The sequence below is a fragment of the Manacus candei genome, unplaced genomic scaffold (assembly GCF_025592945.1).
Source record: "Manacus candei isolate 608988 ecotype Guabito, Panama unplaced genomic scaffold, ASM2559294v1 h1tg000023l, whole genome shotgun sequence".
NCBI classification, from domain to species: domain Eukaryota; kingdom Metazoa; phylum Chordata; class Aves; order Passeriformes; family Pipridae; genus Manacus; species Manacus candei.
Genome location: NW_026138071.1, coordinates 12,865,245 through 12,882,563, shown reverse-complemented (window position 1 = coordinate 12,882,563; position 17,319 = coordinate 12,865,245). Strand labels below are relative to the sequence as shown.

Here is a 17,319-nt window from a genome sequence, read left to right as displayed (position 1 = left end):
CATGGCTTTCCCGATGGCTCTGTCGCTAAAACTCCCAGCAGAGCATGCTGGATACAGGGGTAATGGACGGCTCACACACACGCGTGCTTAATAAAAGGGCATACTGCTAGAAACGAGCTAACTTGAGCCAACACAGCAAAAACAAAGATCGCCAGTTTACTTAAAAAATGAAGGAGAAAAGGAAAAAAATGGAGGGAATGAAAGACACACCTCAAAGCCCAACCCGGGGGATTTCATGCCCAAAATAACAGCAAAACGCAGCAGGTGCGCGTGAAGTGAACGCGTCTGAAACGCGGTCTGAGCGGCGCAGGGGTGGCCGAGGGCAGCAGCCCCTGGCGGGACGCCGGCTGCTCGTGTCCCGCTGCTCGTGTCCCGCTGCCCGCCGCCACGGACGGCCGCCGCTGGCAGCACCTCTCCCGGCCGGGCCGTCCCGCCTGCCCACCCGGGTGCTCCCGGCTCGGCCCGTGTCCCGACCCCCGTCCCACCGCGCGTGGGCGCCGCTGCCTTCGCGGGGTTTGTCGGGGGCGGCGGGACGGGGGCGACGCAAGGTCAGACCGCGCCACCTCCCTCCCCAGGGCTTCCCGAGTTGCTTCAGCACGGGGAACGTCCAACCCGGCGGGGACGCCCCTGGCACGGCCCGGCCCCGCCGGCTGCTCGTCGCCTCCCTCCGCCCGGCCGAACGCGCAGCGACCACGCCGCCGCCCCCAGCGCGGGGGGCGCCTCGCCGTCCTCACCTTTCCCGAGGGGCTCCGGGTTGGCGGGACCCGAGCGGCGCCGATCCCGGAGCCGCCGAGGGAGCTGCAACCGTCGCGACGCGTCTCCCGCTCCGTCCCCCGCGCTTCCGGTTGGAGCCGGGAGCGGAGCCGCCGCCGCCCCCGCGCCGCCTCGCAGGGGCGCCACCCCGCGCCCCGCGCCGGGCCCCGCCTCGGGGGTGCGGGCGGTGCGGTGCCCTGGCTGCAGGGGGCGCGGGGCCGGGGCAGGGGGCGCGGGGACGGCGCGGAGCGGCCTCACGGCAGCGCCTCCGCCCCGCGGGCCGGGGGTGCGGGTGTGGCGGGCGGGGGGCAGCGCGTGCCCCCCACCCTCGTCCACGACACTTCGCGTTACGGGGCGCTGAACGCTGGGGGGGGGCTGGCGTGAGGCGAGCAGGACGGAGCATCGGCCTCACGGAATTATAGAATCGCAGAATGTTCTGAATTGGAAGGGACCCACAAGGATCATCGAGCCCAACTCCTGGCCCAGGACAGGACCATCCCCAAGAGTCACACCATGTGCCTGAGAGTGTTGTCCGAATTCTTCTTGAACTCTGTCAGGCTTGGTTCTGTGACCATTTCCCTTGGGAGCCTGTTCCAGTGCCCAACCAACCTCTGGATGAAGAAACCTTTTTCTAATATCCAACCTAAACCTTTCCTGACACAACTTCAGGCCATACTCTGGGGTCCTGTCACTGGTCACCACAGAGGAGATCAGTGTCTACCTCTCCTCTTCCCCTCACAAGGAAGTTGTAACTGCAATGAAGTCTCCCCTCACTCTCCTCCAGACTGAACAGACCAAGTGCCCTCAGCCACTCCTAATACAGCTTCCCCTCAAGGCCCTTCGCGATCCTCGTTGCCCTCCTTTGGACACTCTCTAATAGCTTTATATCTTTTTTATCTTGTGGTGCCCAACACTGCCCACAATATTCAAGGAGAGGCCACCCCAGTGCAGAGCAGAGCAGGACAATCCCCACCCTTGACCAGCTGGCAGTGCTTTGCCTGATGCCCCCCAGGACGCAGTTGGCCCTCCTGGCTTGGGCTGACCAGGGCAGATGGCCTCTGGCTGAGTGGTGGTCTGCTTGTTGGTCAGCCATGCCAAACTTGGGAAAAGCCTCTGGATCAAGCAGGGCTGTTTGCTCAGGTGTTTCCAGTTGACAAGTGTAGCCCGGACATTGCAGGTGGAGGGAGTCCAAGCATGGGGCTACGCTGCCGCAGTCACAGCTTTGAAAGCACAAGTTCCTTCATCCAGGGTTCCTGCTTCAGTGACAGGCAGTATGGCTAAACTGTGTACCAAAATGACCAGAAGGTGTTAACTTTAAAAAAACTCCTGCTTCACTGTTCTTGTGCCATTGGAGTTGGTTGGGATGGTGTTTCCACAAGATGCAGCATCTTTAAATTCTGGGATTGCCAAGCTGTTGTGGCTGCAGGTCTGGAGGTGCCCAGGAGTAGGAAGGGAGCAGGCTGTGCTACTACAGGCAGTCCTCCTTTTAGGAATGTGGAATAAGAGGAGGATTTGACTGGCGATTATAACCTTCCCATTCCTCGTCCATATTCCCCAGCTGCCCTCAGGACAACCACCCCAGTTCACAAATGAAACAGAGAGACAACCCACCTCCACCCTCTGAAGTCACATGAATCCTTTCTTAGCCAAATGGCACTGAAGTACTCTGCCATTGCAGAAAACTTTTTGCAAATTGAAAATAGGCTGTCATGCTTAAAGGAAGTGACTCAAAAGACTTGGGGGCCAAACAATTTTTCTACTGAGGCAAGCACATCACATGGCTGTGACAGCACATTTTCTGTGTCAGTATCGTGCAAGATTCAATGCCTATCGCCACTTTACTCTGCACTCCCCAGGTCATCTACAGGTGACTGTACACTATGATCTTCCATTCACTGGAGAATCACAGCTCCTTGCTATCTCTCATATTTGACTATTGTTACATGCATGTGTAGATCTGCCATATAAAACCAGCTGTGTAGCACAGTGATTCACAAAGAGGTGCACAGCGTCACACTGAATCATATACATTAATTGTACATCTCAAAGATGTATGGTATCAGGGTGAATCATGGAAGAACACTTTACTGATTAATTAAATACAGTATTTTAATGAACATCAGAGGCATTCCTCCAAGGTGTGATAGTTTGGTACAAGAGAGGGTAAAAACCAGTCAAAACAGTGGAGCATAAGCACAAGTATACCTTTCTGTACTTAAGTATACATTTCACTGAACTGTAATAACTTAATAGGAGTAAAGTTCAACAACATCTTAAGCACTCAGTGCAACAAGTACATGAAAATGGTAAGAAAGTCAAAAAGTGGGCACTGGTGACCCCCGTTTTGCCCATCTGACAGGTTCAGTATTCTGGCTTCCCCTGGTTACAAAAGTTTCAGGCCCTTCTTGTCTGATCTGAGAGCGCTTGTGCTTTATTATGAACTGATATGCTGGTGAGCCTGGAGAAGTCTCCAGTCAAAGGTGCCACATTTTAAAAGAACACACAAATATCAAACACAGTCACATGAAACTCATGCTCTGGAGGAGAAGTGCCACATACTTAGTCTCTTAAATGCTGTGACTTAAGTGCTTATCCTTCTAGTCTGAGGCAATTGCCAATTAGTCAAATGATTTAAAAATCTATTTGAATGTTAAATCACTTGATTCATAGGCATTTTCTTCAGTTGAACACTTGCATTCAGAGGTCTCTTGCCCAGCATGCTTGGTCCAGGTATTTTGTCCACAGCTATGTATCTGCAGAGCTGGGATTTATCATGTGTGACTTTAGGCCCTGGTTGCAGAAAGAAAAACTATTCCAGTAGCACATGAGAAATGAGGGGGTGGTTAATATTTCCTACTTCAAGAGTAGGAGTGCAGAGTCTGCACCAGGCACTGCGTTAACATGCCACTTGTTTAAAACATGTAACTGCACCTGCTCTGTTAGAGGACAAGTGAGAGAAAGCAAAGGAGCCTGCACCAGAAGTGTCCAAGCCCAGTGCTACACTATTGTGAAGATGGAATTATTACAACAAGGTGTGCATTTTGGAGCTTGTACTCTTTCTGCCTTCTGGCTAGTTAGTCTGCATATTTTCAAGAAACAACCAGGAACCAGCGTAATCAGAGTTTCTTAAGTGGTCATAATAAGATACAAAACAGTGAGCCAACACACGGTATGTTATGCTTTCCCTCCTTTTTGAGGCAGCAAATTCAACCTGAGAAACTCAAAAGTTACCTCTGGGTTGCTCAATCCTCATCTCAGACTTCTTCAATTTATAAGGAACAGGCAGAAAAAGAAAATATTTAAAAGTTAACAAGCTAACAAGCTAAGTTATTGTAAAGCCACAACAACTGGCAAAGGATAAAGGCAGCTCTAGCAACTTTTAACTCAGTTTTAGACTTGAAAGGATTCATATGAATTGTCTCTTTACATCTCATCACAGGGTGTGCAATGTTGTCTCACCACCTTTCAACATGGAAAATACAGTTTCATGCATGCGTCCAGGAGGTTTAAATCATCCTGCCTGCCAAAGGCAGCAGGCACACCCCTCCCCTGCCTGTCAAGCCCTGTTCCCGCTGCCCACACCTTCTGCCAGCACGGTGTTTGCAGGGCTGCACAGGGAACTGGGCTGTGGAGAAGCTACTGCAGGGAAAAGCAATCAGTTTTCACCCTGATCAGCATGCAGGTCATTGGGCAATTGCACGAAGACACGTGCCAGTGCAAAGACAGGAAAGGAGCAAAGGGCTAATATAAGCAGCTGAGAGAGGATGGAACCTGGAAGTGTTTTTTTAGCAGTAGTGCTGGTTTATGCCAGCTTAAACTGTACGTGAAACTCTAGACACAGATAATCTGGAGGTGGACACCTGCTCCGTATTTTTCAATTCTCCTTCAAGACTGTCTCAGAGTTCATCTCGGGCTTAGTACAGAGGTTTCTTTGAAGCACTGCCGTTTCTCTGGTTGCTATGGCTTGCTTCCATTTCTAGCTTAAAAATTGGCCAGGTGGCCAGTGGCCAGGTGGAGGTCATGCTTGGGGTATACTGGGAAGGCTGTACACACATTGCTGTAGAAGATGTAGCACTAGTGTATGCTAGTGGTAATGCAGCTAGTTCGAGCAGTATTAGCAGTAACAAGGTGGTGGCATTAATTTTATGCCATTTATTCAATCAGGTTTGTGACCTGGAAGAGGTAGATGAGTGGCTGGCATGAAAGCCCTCTCTATGTTATTTTTGCTTGCACTTTACTGACTGAAATTCATGCAGGTATGTCCACATAGGCTGCAATCAGCTTCTGCAATTACACCCCAAAATACAACTGGCAGGAGTGATTTCATAACTAAAAGACAATTTGCATGGTACTGATAAGCTGCCTTTTTCTGAGAGATGGCAAGTGGAAAATCTAAGGAATTCTCTTTGGATTTGGCTCTGAGGCAATCCTGCCATTCCTGCTGTAAATTTACCCACAAACACCAGCCTGATGCTGCATGCAGCCCTCATGCCTGCACATGCAGGCTGTGATTCTCGTTTGCTTCATCTGCCCAGTGCTGTGGGAAATGGCTTCTTCTCAACTTTCATGGGAAAGGAAGAAAGAGCTCGTACTAACCATCGTACACCTCTTAGATTCCTCTTTGTTGCTGTTGTTTTCTTGTCTGTTTTTTTTTATTACAGAGAAAAATAAGGAATTTGTAAAATTGCCTATATGGGATATTTAATATAAAATAATAACTACATTATTTAATATTAATTAATCATAAAATTGTTAAGTACAGAATTTTAAAATATAGACTAGAATTATTTAATACAGACCTTCATGTGGCAGAGTATGCTTGTGTGCAGTAGGTGTATTGCATGTGGATCAAACACCTGCTTTGTGCACAGTGGTTTTCAGAACTGGCAGGCTACAGCTTGTACACTGTTTGCCTTTTGATCAGGCATGTGTGCAGTAAAAAGCACATATAACTTCTTCAAAAATGTCAATATAATTAACAATGAGATAGCCATGAAATGGCAAAATATTAACAAGAAATCCAATTTTTGATTGTTTTACAAGAATGGTTTTCTTATCTTTTTCTGGCACACAATTTTTAGCTGATCATTAGACTCAGCTGTAATCCACTCGGTAGTACTCTGCTCAGTTACCATTTCATTACTTACTTTTAATTATATATATATATATATATATGTATCTCATACTTCTTCTTATATTAAATTTTGTGGTCCAATAGACTTAATTTGTTTTCTAATTTTGGCACTTTTTTTCTCTAAAGTGTAATACAGCTTAACCTTGTTTCCTTTGTTTTAAAGCTGTACTGAATTTATTGTAGCTGTGCCCATTTGTGTTTTCTAATCCACACTACTGCAAGCTCCATTGAAGCGACAGTCCCTTCATTTCCCTCAAAATTTTTCCAATAGATTGCTCAGTCACAGAGAGTCTGGGGAGAGGCAGGCACAATTCCACCACCTCTGAGGACCACCAAGGGAAGATGACATCACAGAACTTTCAACAACTGATTTAAAGCATAATATTATATTTTCTTTATTAAAACCAATTAGTGCTTAACTATTTAGCACATTTATCTTCCTTCAAAAGTATATGCAGGTACTGGAATTGTGAAAATTTCAGGCCAGCAATGACAGGGAACAAGTTTGAATTAAAAGGAAAATATTAGCTCCATTTAATGATGTACGGTAGTATTAGTAGCTTACATTTTTTGCTACTTGTTTAATCCAGAGTACATGAATTAGAAACAAATCTATTGGAGATCACATCTTTTTCTCTTTGGATTTAGAGATTAAATAAGACTAGGAAATGTCCATAATGTTAGACTGCCTCAGAAAAGCCCTTATTCTAGATAAATCTCTTTAGCTATATCATCTCAATCCCTTTGCCTGTGATTTCAAAAAAAGGTGATCAAACACTCCCCCCCCCCAAACACAAGCACACTATTAACAATGTCTAGTTATGACAAGAAGGAAACAAAAATCTATGCAAACCTCTAACTCGTTTCTGGCAACAGCGCTAACTGATCAGGAGCACCACAAAGGAGTTACATGCCAGACAACTGGAACAGGAGAAACACTAGGGCAGGAATCACAAATGGAAGGAAATGTTGGATTTCAAACAGACATGAGACAGCAACCTGCCAGTACTGCAGCCCTCAAGGGTCAGTCCTACAGAGAATGAGGACATCTAAAGAAAACCCAAGGCAACACTGGCTCTCTGTTATCTGAGAACATCCACAATGCTGCCGACGGTACTCCTGTGCAGAAATAATGTACACCTGTGAAAAACCACAAAGAGTCGGCAAATACAGCTAGCGGATTCACTTGCTGGCTTGGACAGCATCTGAAGAAAGAACTATTTAAAAACACAAGAGGTGGTGTTATAATGAGGAAACCATGGAGAGCAGGAAGCCTATGATTATTGACAGAAGTTGATTAAGAAATGGATTATTGTCTGTTAGGATGTTGGAGTATCTACTATCACCTCTATCCTATGTATCTTTATGTAAATTTCCTTTAATTGAGGTATTCATTTACAATCATTATTTTCATTGGTAATGTGCTTTATTTGCATTTGAAAGCAAAAAGAGGAAAAAAATTAAACACGACTGGCTGACCCCTGCCATGTGACAAAGGCTTCGCTTTTTGTCACTCTGACCCAAATGGATTAGGGCCAGGAAATAAAGGTCAAGCTCTTACCAGTACCTCCATGTGTCACATTTTTATTACATGGAGTTTCCAAGAAAAATATTCCAATTTGCGTCAGTAATTACTCGTTCTTTATGCATTATCATGTCGGTTTCTGAGTTTATTTTGAATTCAGAAATTACCTTTGAATGCCAGGCCTATTAAAAGTGAACCCTTTGTGAAATGTCCTTTAGCAGTTAGATATGATAGATTTTTCTTTTTTCCCTTTTAAGAATCTTCTTTTTTACAGCAGTCCCCCCATCACTTGAGTCATAAACTGCCAAGCCCATGGTTGGATTATGTTCCTTTGTGAATTTACAAGTTGCTTCCCTAGTTAGATGGTGTATGAAAACTGTCTGTAATTGCTAAAGCAGTGCATAGGGCAGATGAAGTAGGAGCCAGTCTCTGGATGCTGTTGGATGGCGTGTAGGTAAACGCATGTGGGACGTACCCCGCGTGCTCCTGTAGCACACGAGAAGCTTGAGGTCAGGCTTTAACCACCAGTCCTGCAGGAATTGTTTTGGGGCAGCAATGAACATTTCCAAGAGAGGCAGAGGGGTGAGGGCTCCCTCCGGCCGCTGAGGCTCCCATGTCATCACCCCAGCCAAGGGCTGGCCAGCCCCACGGTACTGCTGTGGTGAGGTGTCTGAGGGTGGCAGGTGTTCCACGGGCACAGCTACAGCCCTGCAGGCAGGGCTCCAAAGATAGGCTACTGAAGAAGTTTCTGGTTTAGTAATTTTAATGATAACTTTTTAATCTGGTCATTATTTCCTTTGATTGCTAATACCTTGACCTCTGGTGACAGCTGCTGCTTATGCCTGCTAAACTTTAATGCAGGCTACAGTAAAGAACATTATGATTATTTGAAAAGGCAGAGTGTAATGCATTTCAGATTAACAGTGAAAGAAAAGCTATTCAAGTTAGAGGTTCACTTTGCCATGTTACTCTATGCTGCTTTCCTTATTATCAGTACAAAAACCAAAATGAGAATAGCACATCTTTTAATTTTCTTCCACTATTACCTCTTGATTTGCATTCAGAGCTCCCAGAAGAAATACTGCTGAATTCAGAGGTAGTCTATTTAAGCTGCATGGTGTTTAAAAATTATTGGAAGAGGTTAAGGTGCTGTATATTATGCAGTTGACCTTACTAAGAAGCTATGTTAACAATTTAGATTTATAATTTTGTTAATTTTTTTTTCCCAGCAAAATTCATTATCTCTTTTGGAACCCCTGCAGGTTAAACCTTTTGATTTCTCTCTAACTTATTTTGTAAGATTTCTAAATTATATTTAAACTTCTTGTACTTAAAGGTTGTTTTGCCAGTGTCTCTGAAAAGAGGGAATTTTTTTTTAATCTCTGTCTCTCTCTTTGTACCTGACCTGCAGAGGCGGTGTGCCTTTACAGTATTTTACTTAGGAAGGAAGAACCCAAATCCTCAATCTGCAGAGTCCTGCAAACACATTTGAACTCTTTTATCTGGCACTATCATGTCTTTGGGGATGACTGGGTTTGAACAAGATGTCCACGGAAAATATTTTGGATCCTGCCTTTACCAAACAGCTGTAGTCTCCTGGTATGAAGGATTCAAGCCTCCCTGGATTTAACCTTTGTTCCCTGCCTTTGTCAGCACCAGGCCTGGTCATTGAGAAAAAGAGCAAATGCTAACAAAGTGACACTAGCGAAATGTGCCAGGTAGGGAGAGCTGTACCCTGTGACTCTTTGGGCTCTGCAGCCCTAAACAGAGATGTTTGTCCTCTCCATTGCTGCCTGAGCAAAAAAAACATGTCAACAGTGGAACCCTGTAATGCAGAACATTTTCCAAAATGCCCAAGCCATCCTGACTCAGTGGTCCTCAGCAGTGGATGTTTATTATGGACACTGCCTCCCGGTCACCTCTCATATGAAGACTACAGTTATGACCCTGACAGTAAATAAAACAGGGTCAGGGGCTCTGGAGCCTGAGGCCAAGTAGCACGGACCAGCCATACTAGCACTCTGTGCCCTGTGACCCTCAGGTATAATCACTATTTTGAACAGTGAAAATACAAAATACATTTTGTATTTCCACCTGCAGTGCTGAAATACAGAGGGGGCTGTGCTGCAGTGTTTATATTGTTCATGCAAGTGGGTGTGATGGAGGTGTGCAGTGGGTCCTACTAGAGGACTGGGGGGGGACGTGGAAACAGGAAGGACAGGCTTGTCTGTAGTTCCCCCAGAAATGGTCCCTGGTGCGTGCTCCCCCACAAATAACAGCTGGACACAGTCTACTCTGTTGCTAGTTCACACGGGCCAAAACCAGGCCGAGTGCTGCAACTAAAACAGTGTGGACTATGAGCAGAGCAGTGCTAGGGATCACCCAACTCTCTTTAGCTTGTCTGTGTTGGCACAGCCTCTGAGCCCAGGCTTATAGACCAGCCCTGAGCCAGCAGGTAAAGGGGTGTCTTCACTGAAGCAGGATCAAGTTGCCACGAGCACAGGGTGAAGTCAGAATGGGCATTTTGACATAACAGTGTTTCTTGAGTTCCTATTCATTCTTCACACTATTGCAACAGTTGTTTGGACTTCATACAGCAAGAGCAATATACTGACAGCTGCCTTCCTGTTGTAAAGTCATCACAGGGAGCAAGAGAAGCCCAGGACAGATCCCGGAGCCACAAGGTAATTTTATTCATCTAACTATGTAGACAGTGATCAGCACCATGGCAACTATCTGAGTCACTTGAATGAGTTAGATACAGAGAGATAGCAACACTTGTTATTTATACAGCACCCTTTATTGGAAAATTAAAAAATGCCAGATACTAGTTTCATTGAATAGGTAAACTGCATTCATTTGTTGATATGGAGGTGCCATAAAACCTGTCTTTGTATCATTGGGATATATCTACACATTAGAGATTGTTGGCAACAAATAAGTCAAACAGATCAAGATTCTAAAGAAAAAAAGAATAAATCAAGGGGATAAAAACATTCTAAACAGATGAAGAATCGGTCTATGTACAGAGCCAAGCCAAAACTTGGCAGCTTTATAAACCAGCTAACACAGAAGTAAATGAAAGTCTAAACAATAGGAACAAATCTGGGACAAATAAAATCATGAACTCAAAAATGTTACAAATTGATTGTAAAGATAAAAATGCCTTTTGAATTAATTGTGTCCCTGTAGTTTATTCTACTGCATACTTTGCTTCTGGGAAGATTTTGTATTTGAAAAAGGCATATGAAGTATATTCATAGAACAGTACAAATGGAAATAAATATTTCTCACTTGAAATAATAAGACACAAATTTGTCTCTATGTTATTAGCTGGTTTTCCTCTGAATCATCTTGAACTTCTAGTCAGACAGCAAAGTTAAAATAAATTATTTCATCATGCTGCAGAATATTTCTTAACTGTGTAATTCTTTCCTTTGCAGAACGCAGGTAGCGAGCAGATTGTGGTTCTGTGTGTCAGCATTTCCCTGGTGACTCTCAGCTTTTGCAGAATTTATGTTTTGACTAAAAGGATGCAGTTATTTTTATAGATAAAAAAATATTTATGTGTATACTGACTCCACACAGTCCTGCTCAATGCCAAGAAAAGTATACTCTTTGTCTGAAGCAAAATGTAGACTATATCAATTAGGTCATCTCTGAAGCGTAATTATGAGATAATAGTTGCAACTTCTAATTTCAGGCTTAATCAGTTTTATGACAACCAGCTCCACAGCACACAACTAGTGTGAATGCAATAGGAAAGACTTTTGCCATTTGAACATTGTCATTCCCTTGGCATGCACTTGGCCACCATCAGGGCTTGCCCAGCAGCAGTACAGCCATCCTAAGGAGTATTCAGGAGGGGAAAGGGCTCATGCCAGATCACCTCTTCCCTCATGTCTGCAGGCCCTGTGGTGACTGAAGCCAGAGGTCTCTCGAGTGCCACATTAGCCAAGGTCTCGAGTTAACCAACCTGAGGTAAAATCCTGTCCAAGATAAGATAACTTGTAGCACTCCCATTACTGACTGAGCAGGACAAATCAGTCAGATAGCTAAAATTAAGAATATATCCCTTCTTCTTTTATATCCCTTCTTTCCAATTTAAATGTTTTCTCCTTAGAAACGAACCAGCTAATAAAACCACAGTGTTATGTCACGGCAGGCCTGTCATCCCCCGTGGCAGGGATGGATCTGACTGGCTTTAAACTCGTCATCCATATCACAATGGATGTGGGCCAACTGTGGTTTCGAGGCCCAGCAAATGACAAGCCAAGTTTGATATATCAGCCAACTAGTAGCATCGCTATTTATGCAGGAATGAAGCTGAAGTGCAAATAAGGCCAGTGACTAAACCTTTCCAGCAATTACATTTAATAAGGTATGGCGTGTTATTTACAGAAAAGATAGATCACACAATTCCTACACATAAATGCACACAAAGTGTAAAGACAAAACCTGCACCCCCGTAACATGCTAAACAAAATAAATAAAATGGAATTATTTTGGCACAATAACTATTACATAAATAAATATTCTAGAACATAATGAATTAATATTTATTTACAGTCTATTGAAAGTGCAAAACAATTGGCTGAAAATTAAGATATTTGTAAATGCTTAAGACCAGAAAATATTTGTTAACCAGCTACAATTAATTATAGCTGAAGTTTAAGGTTTTAATGTCCAGGAAAATAATCTCTTGAAATCCATTTGTGCATATTGTGCTCTTTTTGAACCAGTCCTTTGCTACCTTTAATGCTATTGATTTTGACAATCTTATTTTGTAATGGAATTTTGTAAAAACCTAATTCATAGTTTAAAAAAAGAAGTAAAATGTAAACACAGATTATTTATCATTCAAAATATTTTCAGTCCTGTCAGTTTTCTGAAATGGCCACACTGCTTGCAGTAGTAGGCAGTATGATTAAGATTAGGAAATTTTCTTAGTATCTGTTGTATTTAAAATGGAAATATTTGCAAGTCTTCTCTGAATGGAATTATATCTTAGACTGCTCTTGAACCTACATTCTTTCATCAGATGCTTACATACATCTTCTACTGAGGTGAACAGTAGCTGAGCAAGCTAAACTGATGATCAGTTTTGGTCCTGACCTGGAAACTAAATCATAAAATACAGATTTTTAATTAGGGAGAAGAAATCACTACCTACCTTAGAATTGTTAGAAGCTTTTTGTGCATTTCCCACTAACTATTCTATTTTATGTTTTGCCTTTTTTTATCCATATGAGAAATCACTGCACTTTAAGAGGAATTAACAGTTCACAACATGGCCACCTGTACGCCTACAGTGCATAAATTCTTCCTCAGCCAGAGTTCTCCAACAGGCTGGTATATTGTGCGTTGCCTAAGACCTTAGAATATGTTTTTGCTTATTTTTGTAGTGGCAGTGCAGTAGCAGAGAAAGTGAAGTTCTTAACAAGTGACCTTGACAGGATAAAAGATCATTTCTCATCATTGCTTCAAATGTTTATGCTCGACGCGGTTCTAGTCGGTGAGACATCTGTGATAAAGTTCTCTGGTTGTCAATCACATTTAATTGCCGCACATAGCTGCGAACATCCTGATGGTTCTTATTAGCTAGGGCTGCATCAGGATCTGGTGAAAGAGAAATGATGTAGGATTGATACACTTAAACGAACAAATGCCTGAACAGAATGCATAACTCTTTACAAGCTGTCACAGGAAAGACTAGATCCCGGTGAGTTAAAAAGAAAATATTTACAAATCGGTCTCTTTGAAACCTTTCCTCCATATCTGACAGTCTTGTTGGTTACTACCCTCACAAATTAACTTTTTCTCTTGGATATCCTTGGCTACATTTACTAAAATTGATGGCCCTCGGTTACGGTTTTATAATCACCTTACCAGTCAATACCTATAAATTATATAGCTAACAAGTATGATTTAAAGCTACCCATCTGCTTTTGAACCAGCAACTTTTACACAGATTCAAAATTACATAATTGATTCAAGCCTCCTTTCATGTAATATTCCCATTTCTAGCTCAGTGTTAAATATTTGTAACAATATAGTGCTTAGTGGCTGTCCCATTCAAGCCTCAGAATTTACTACCTTTTTATATTACTTAACATAACCACATTATACCTGCTCCAGCAACAATTATGGAATACCACTGAGTTAAAATATGAGTATCTTCAGCCTCACAGGGAATACCTTACAATGTAATGAAATATGTGTTAGGTAACTTAAATTTGACTAAAAAAAGATACTGAAGCATCTACAATACATGAATACACACAGACAAAAAAAGTATGGGACTTAGATGCAGTAGATCTATATACTGAGATTTTGTTATATCAAATGTAGTGAAAATCTACTTCCATTTCTAAATATGTGGAGGTCTCTGTAGTGCTTAAAACATAAACATTAAAGACACACAGACAATAAAACCCGAATGGTGGGAGAAAAGAAACCCCAAAGAATTTCCCTTAACTCGATCTAAAGTTAAGCTTTGACTGAGATAGAAAGAAACTATTTTTGTGAAAAGATATTGGTTTATATAATTTGTTGTTCGAGAAAGAGGAAGGCTGCTCTGAGTCAAAATGGATGAAACTCTGAGGAAATCTCAGTGTGACTGGGACTGACAGTGCACCTAGACAGGACGAGACCCACAGAGCAAGCCAGTTTGACCATACAGCTCTGTCATCTTACAGGGCCTCAAGTAAGTTCTGGTAATTATGCTGACAAACAGGTTTTAAATTCATCACCTTATGTCATTTATAAATGTCATGTTTCCGGACTGGTTTCCTATTAAAACAGGGTTTATCCAAGCAAGTATCTTGCATGTACCTGTGTGCTGCTGCCTGCTAGACTTATTTCAACCACTTCTGAGCCCACTGGCTAATTTCAACTGGCTCTAATTTGACAGATGGGTAGAGACCTCACAAATATTTGGCTCTTTCACATCTTGGAAAAGAGATGGAAGAGAAGGGGTTTATTAGAGCTTCCTGAAGGATATTTCACTCTGTGAAACATTACAGGATCCAAACATGGAAGAATCACTGGAAACCAGGCTTTTCAATTCTGGGACACACAGAATTAGTTGTAATTACTGTAGCTACTGATGATAATGCTGACTGTGCAGATGTTGTAATACACTTACTGAAAGATTGGCTTCGGCAGAATTTCACTGTCCTGACAGTGTTGGCAATCATGCGCTGGAAAGAAAAGATGGGATGCAATCAGAGAACAAGCACTGTATTTTATCATCATTTAAATGAAGCACCTAACTGTGCCTGAATGTGAAGACATATGCCAATAAAAGCAGTCATATGAATGAAAACATAATTTTAATGCTGATACTCTCATATGTAGGGTGTGATTTGCACTTACACAGGCTTTAAATAAGCATGAGTATAATTTACATGTGCTCAGAGAGCCCTTTCCCTTGCTTGAATGCTGTAAAAGGCCCTAACTAAGAATGAAAATCGGCCCCTTCGGTGTGCATTTCTTTGATAACATCTTACCACATTAAAAAGTAAAAGGAATATCATGTGGAACACCATGGAGTATATACACATTAATTTAAAGACCATCAGTGCCTAACAGCAAGGCCATTTCTAGAACATATTCAGCAATTAAAGAGCTTTCACCTTTTATATGAGCTTGAGTTTAAAATGCAGTCCTCCTGCAAAATGACAGTGTAAATGAGCATATGAGGGTGCGTGTTCACTGATTCCTCTGGCAGAATGCTCAATTCACAGGTGAGAAGGCCACAGTTAGAACTGTGTCCCTGTAGACAAGTTTCATCAAACAGTCCTGTTAGATCGTGTTAGCTTGCACAAGTGTATCTAACACAACATGGAAAGTGGATTTACTTTTGGTGGGCCCTTCTAATATCAATTCACAAATCAAACCCCACGAGTGACTTCAGTCCTTCTTGGCTGTGCCTCCTTTTCAGTAAAAAACATAATTTCACTCACTTAGGTAAGAAAATATTAACCAATGCACTTGGCTCTGATAAATCAGATGTTATTTTACAATAGTTTTTAAGAACAGAAATTAAGGTAAGCCATAAACATTTCAGATTTAGTTCTGGACTGCAAAATTTTAACTGGCTTGTGTGATTAGTGCCACACAGGTAATACACCCACCAGTGCGGGGGCAGAATTAGTTCTTCTGCATTATATCAAACTGAAACTTCAGCAGTAAAACTTAGTTCCTTAGTTAGGTAGTTTGATTCAATCACTGTTATGAGGACAACATTTGTTTTGATTTCTTTTGCCTAGATTAAGAAAAAGTAGAAGAGGGAAATGCTATTCCCAATCAGACTCTAATGTTTGTTCCAACACAGCTACATCTTTTAACACAGCACATTCTCACCAGGCTGCTTCATACCTTCTGGAAATCTTGTGTGAGATTAACAAGCTAGTTAGTCATAAGCCCTCACACAATGGAATTATATATCTTGCACTAGTAAACAGTAAAGCCTAGGGCATACACTCTTCAAAATTCATACACCATTATAACCTTACATGAAAATGATGTTCTAAATAAAATATGTTTGTGAAATCTGTCATTCCAGAAGTGGGAAGCAGCAATGCAAAACATTCCTTATACACATACTGAATAATCTCACACATCTTAATGTACTGTCAAGTTTACAAAACTGGGTATGGCTGCTGGTCAGCATAAGAAATACAATGTACTAAATGTTTGTGGATTACACCTTGTATCATCAAATGAGATGCAGCTATTACTAAACTGATCTAAAATATCTTAATTCTAAAACACACTTTCCCAAAAGATCTAGGGAATTTGGATATGGCCCTCTTATACTGTTCCTAAAGTCGTATGTATTTACATGTGGAAAACAAGTAGAATTCAAGTAAGAATAAGTTTTATCCTATGTTAATTTTCATACCTCTTCAAGCCATTCTTACTAGGCAGATTTTTTAAGGCACTTACCTTGAAAACATTTTCACAGGTGCTTAGCATTAGACATGTGAATAAGCCCCATTGACTTCAATGGAACCTCTTAAATACGCACAGGTAAGCACCTATTACAACACTAGACTGAGACCAAACACGTTACAGTGTCAGTTCTTCAAGTCTAATCCAATCAAATGAAAATCAAAACAACACGAATGTATAAGCAAGACTGTTTCATACCTCTGTGGATTCATATTTGGCTCTACTATGTGATGCTGCTATTTTGATTTGAACCAATTCAAAAAGTACTCACCTACAATAACTGTTTCAAGGAGAGACCATGAAGTTGAACCAAACCAGCACAATAAGTTTCAAGACTGTCTAGCTTCAAGGAAAGCTTTGCTAAGGACACTACATTTTTATGAAGACAGCTAGTTGTGCTTGATGGGCTTTCTAGATGCATTATTAATATACACCCTAATTTTTCATACCTATAAATGTTAGGTTTTGAAGCCTCATTTCGTAATAATCTTTGGAGCACGACTGTAAATTCAGAGTTTGATTAGCTTATTATTAAGCTTCATATGTGAAAACTTAGATTTATCAAAAAAAGTATGTTCTTTGGAATAATTTTACGTCTTTTGTGTGGAATTTGTTCTCAAAGCATAGCATTCAGGATAAATACTGTAATGCTGTACTGTACTGAAAGACAATTTATGTGTGTAGTGAAGGCTTTTAGAAAGTTTTCCCTATTTCCAAATTTCTCATTATATGGGCTCTGTCAGGCAAGGAAAATCAAAGTGGCAATGGACTTGTCTGACTTTTGGTGAAAGGCTGAACTGCCTGGCTTCCTTCAGTTTGCTGAAAGACTTCATTTTAAGGGGTTCCTTGCCTGTTCCTGAGGATAATGTAATTCAATCTGTGCATTCAGAAGTGTCCTGGCAATGATGAAACACAAAATTAATGAGTAAGTGGGTGTTAAGGCTGAATA

The 17,319-nt window shown here is 42.0% G+C and overlaps 2 protein-coding genes across 6 annotated transcripts in view; both read right to left on the bottom strand.

The window, feature by feature from the left end:
• The window catches only part of MAP3K20 (mitogen-activated protein kinase kinase kinase 20), an 89,648-nt gene extending 88,776 nt beyond the window's left edge, over positions 1 to 872 (bottom strand). The window contains exon 1 of the mRNA XM_051787391.1: positions 735 to 872. The gene's annotated coding sequence lies outside the window, so the exon portion shown is untranslated. The remainder of the gene's footprint in view (positions 1 to 734) is intronic.
• A 10,897-nt stretch (positions 873 to 11,769) lies between these two features.
• RAPGEF4 (Rap guanine nucleotide exchange factor 4) overlaps positions 11,770 to 17,319 on the bottom strand; it is a 152,174-nt gene continuing 146,624 nt past the window's right edge. For all 5 annotated transcript variants that reach the window (XM_051787373.1, XM_051787374.1, XM_051787375.1 and 2 more), the window contains 2 exons: positions 14,560 to 14,614; positions 11,770 to 13,031 (listed from right to left, as the gene is read on the bottom strand). In XM_051787373.1, the coding sequence (XP_051643333.1) occupies positions 12,904 to 13,031; positions 14,560 to 14,614 (183 nt within the window). In that variant the 3' untranslated portion in view covers positions 11,770 to 12,903. The remainder of the gene's footprint in view (positions 13,032 to 14,559; positions 14,615 to 17,319) is intronic.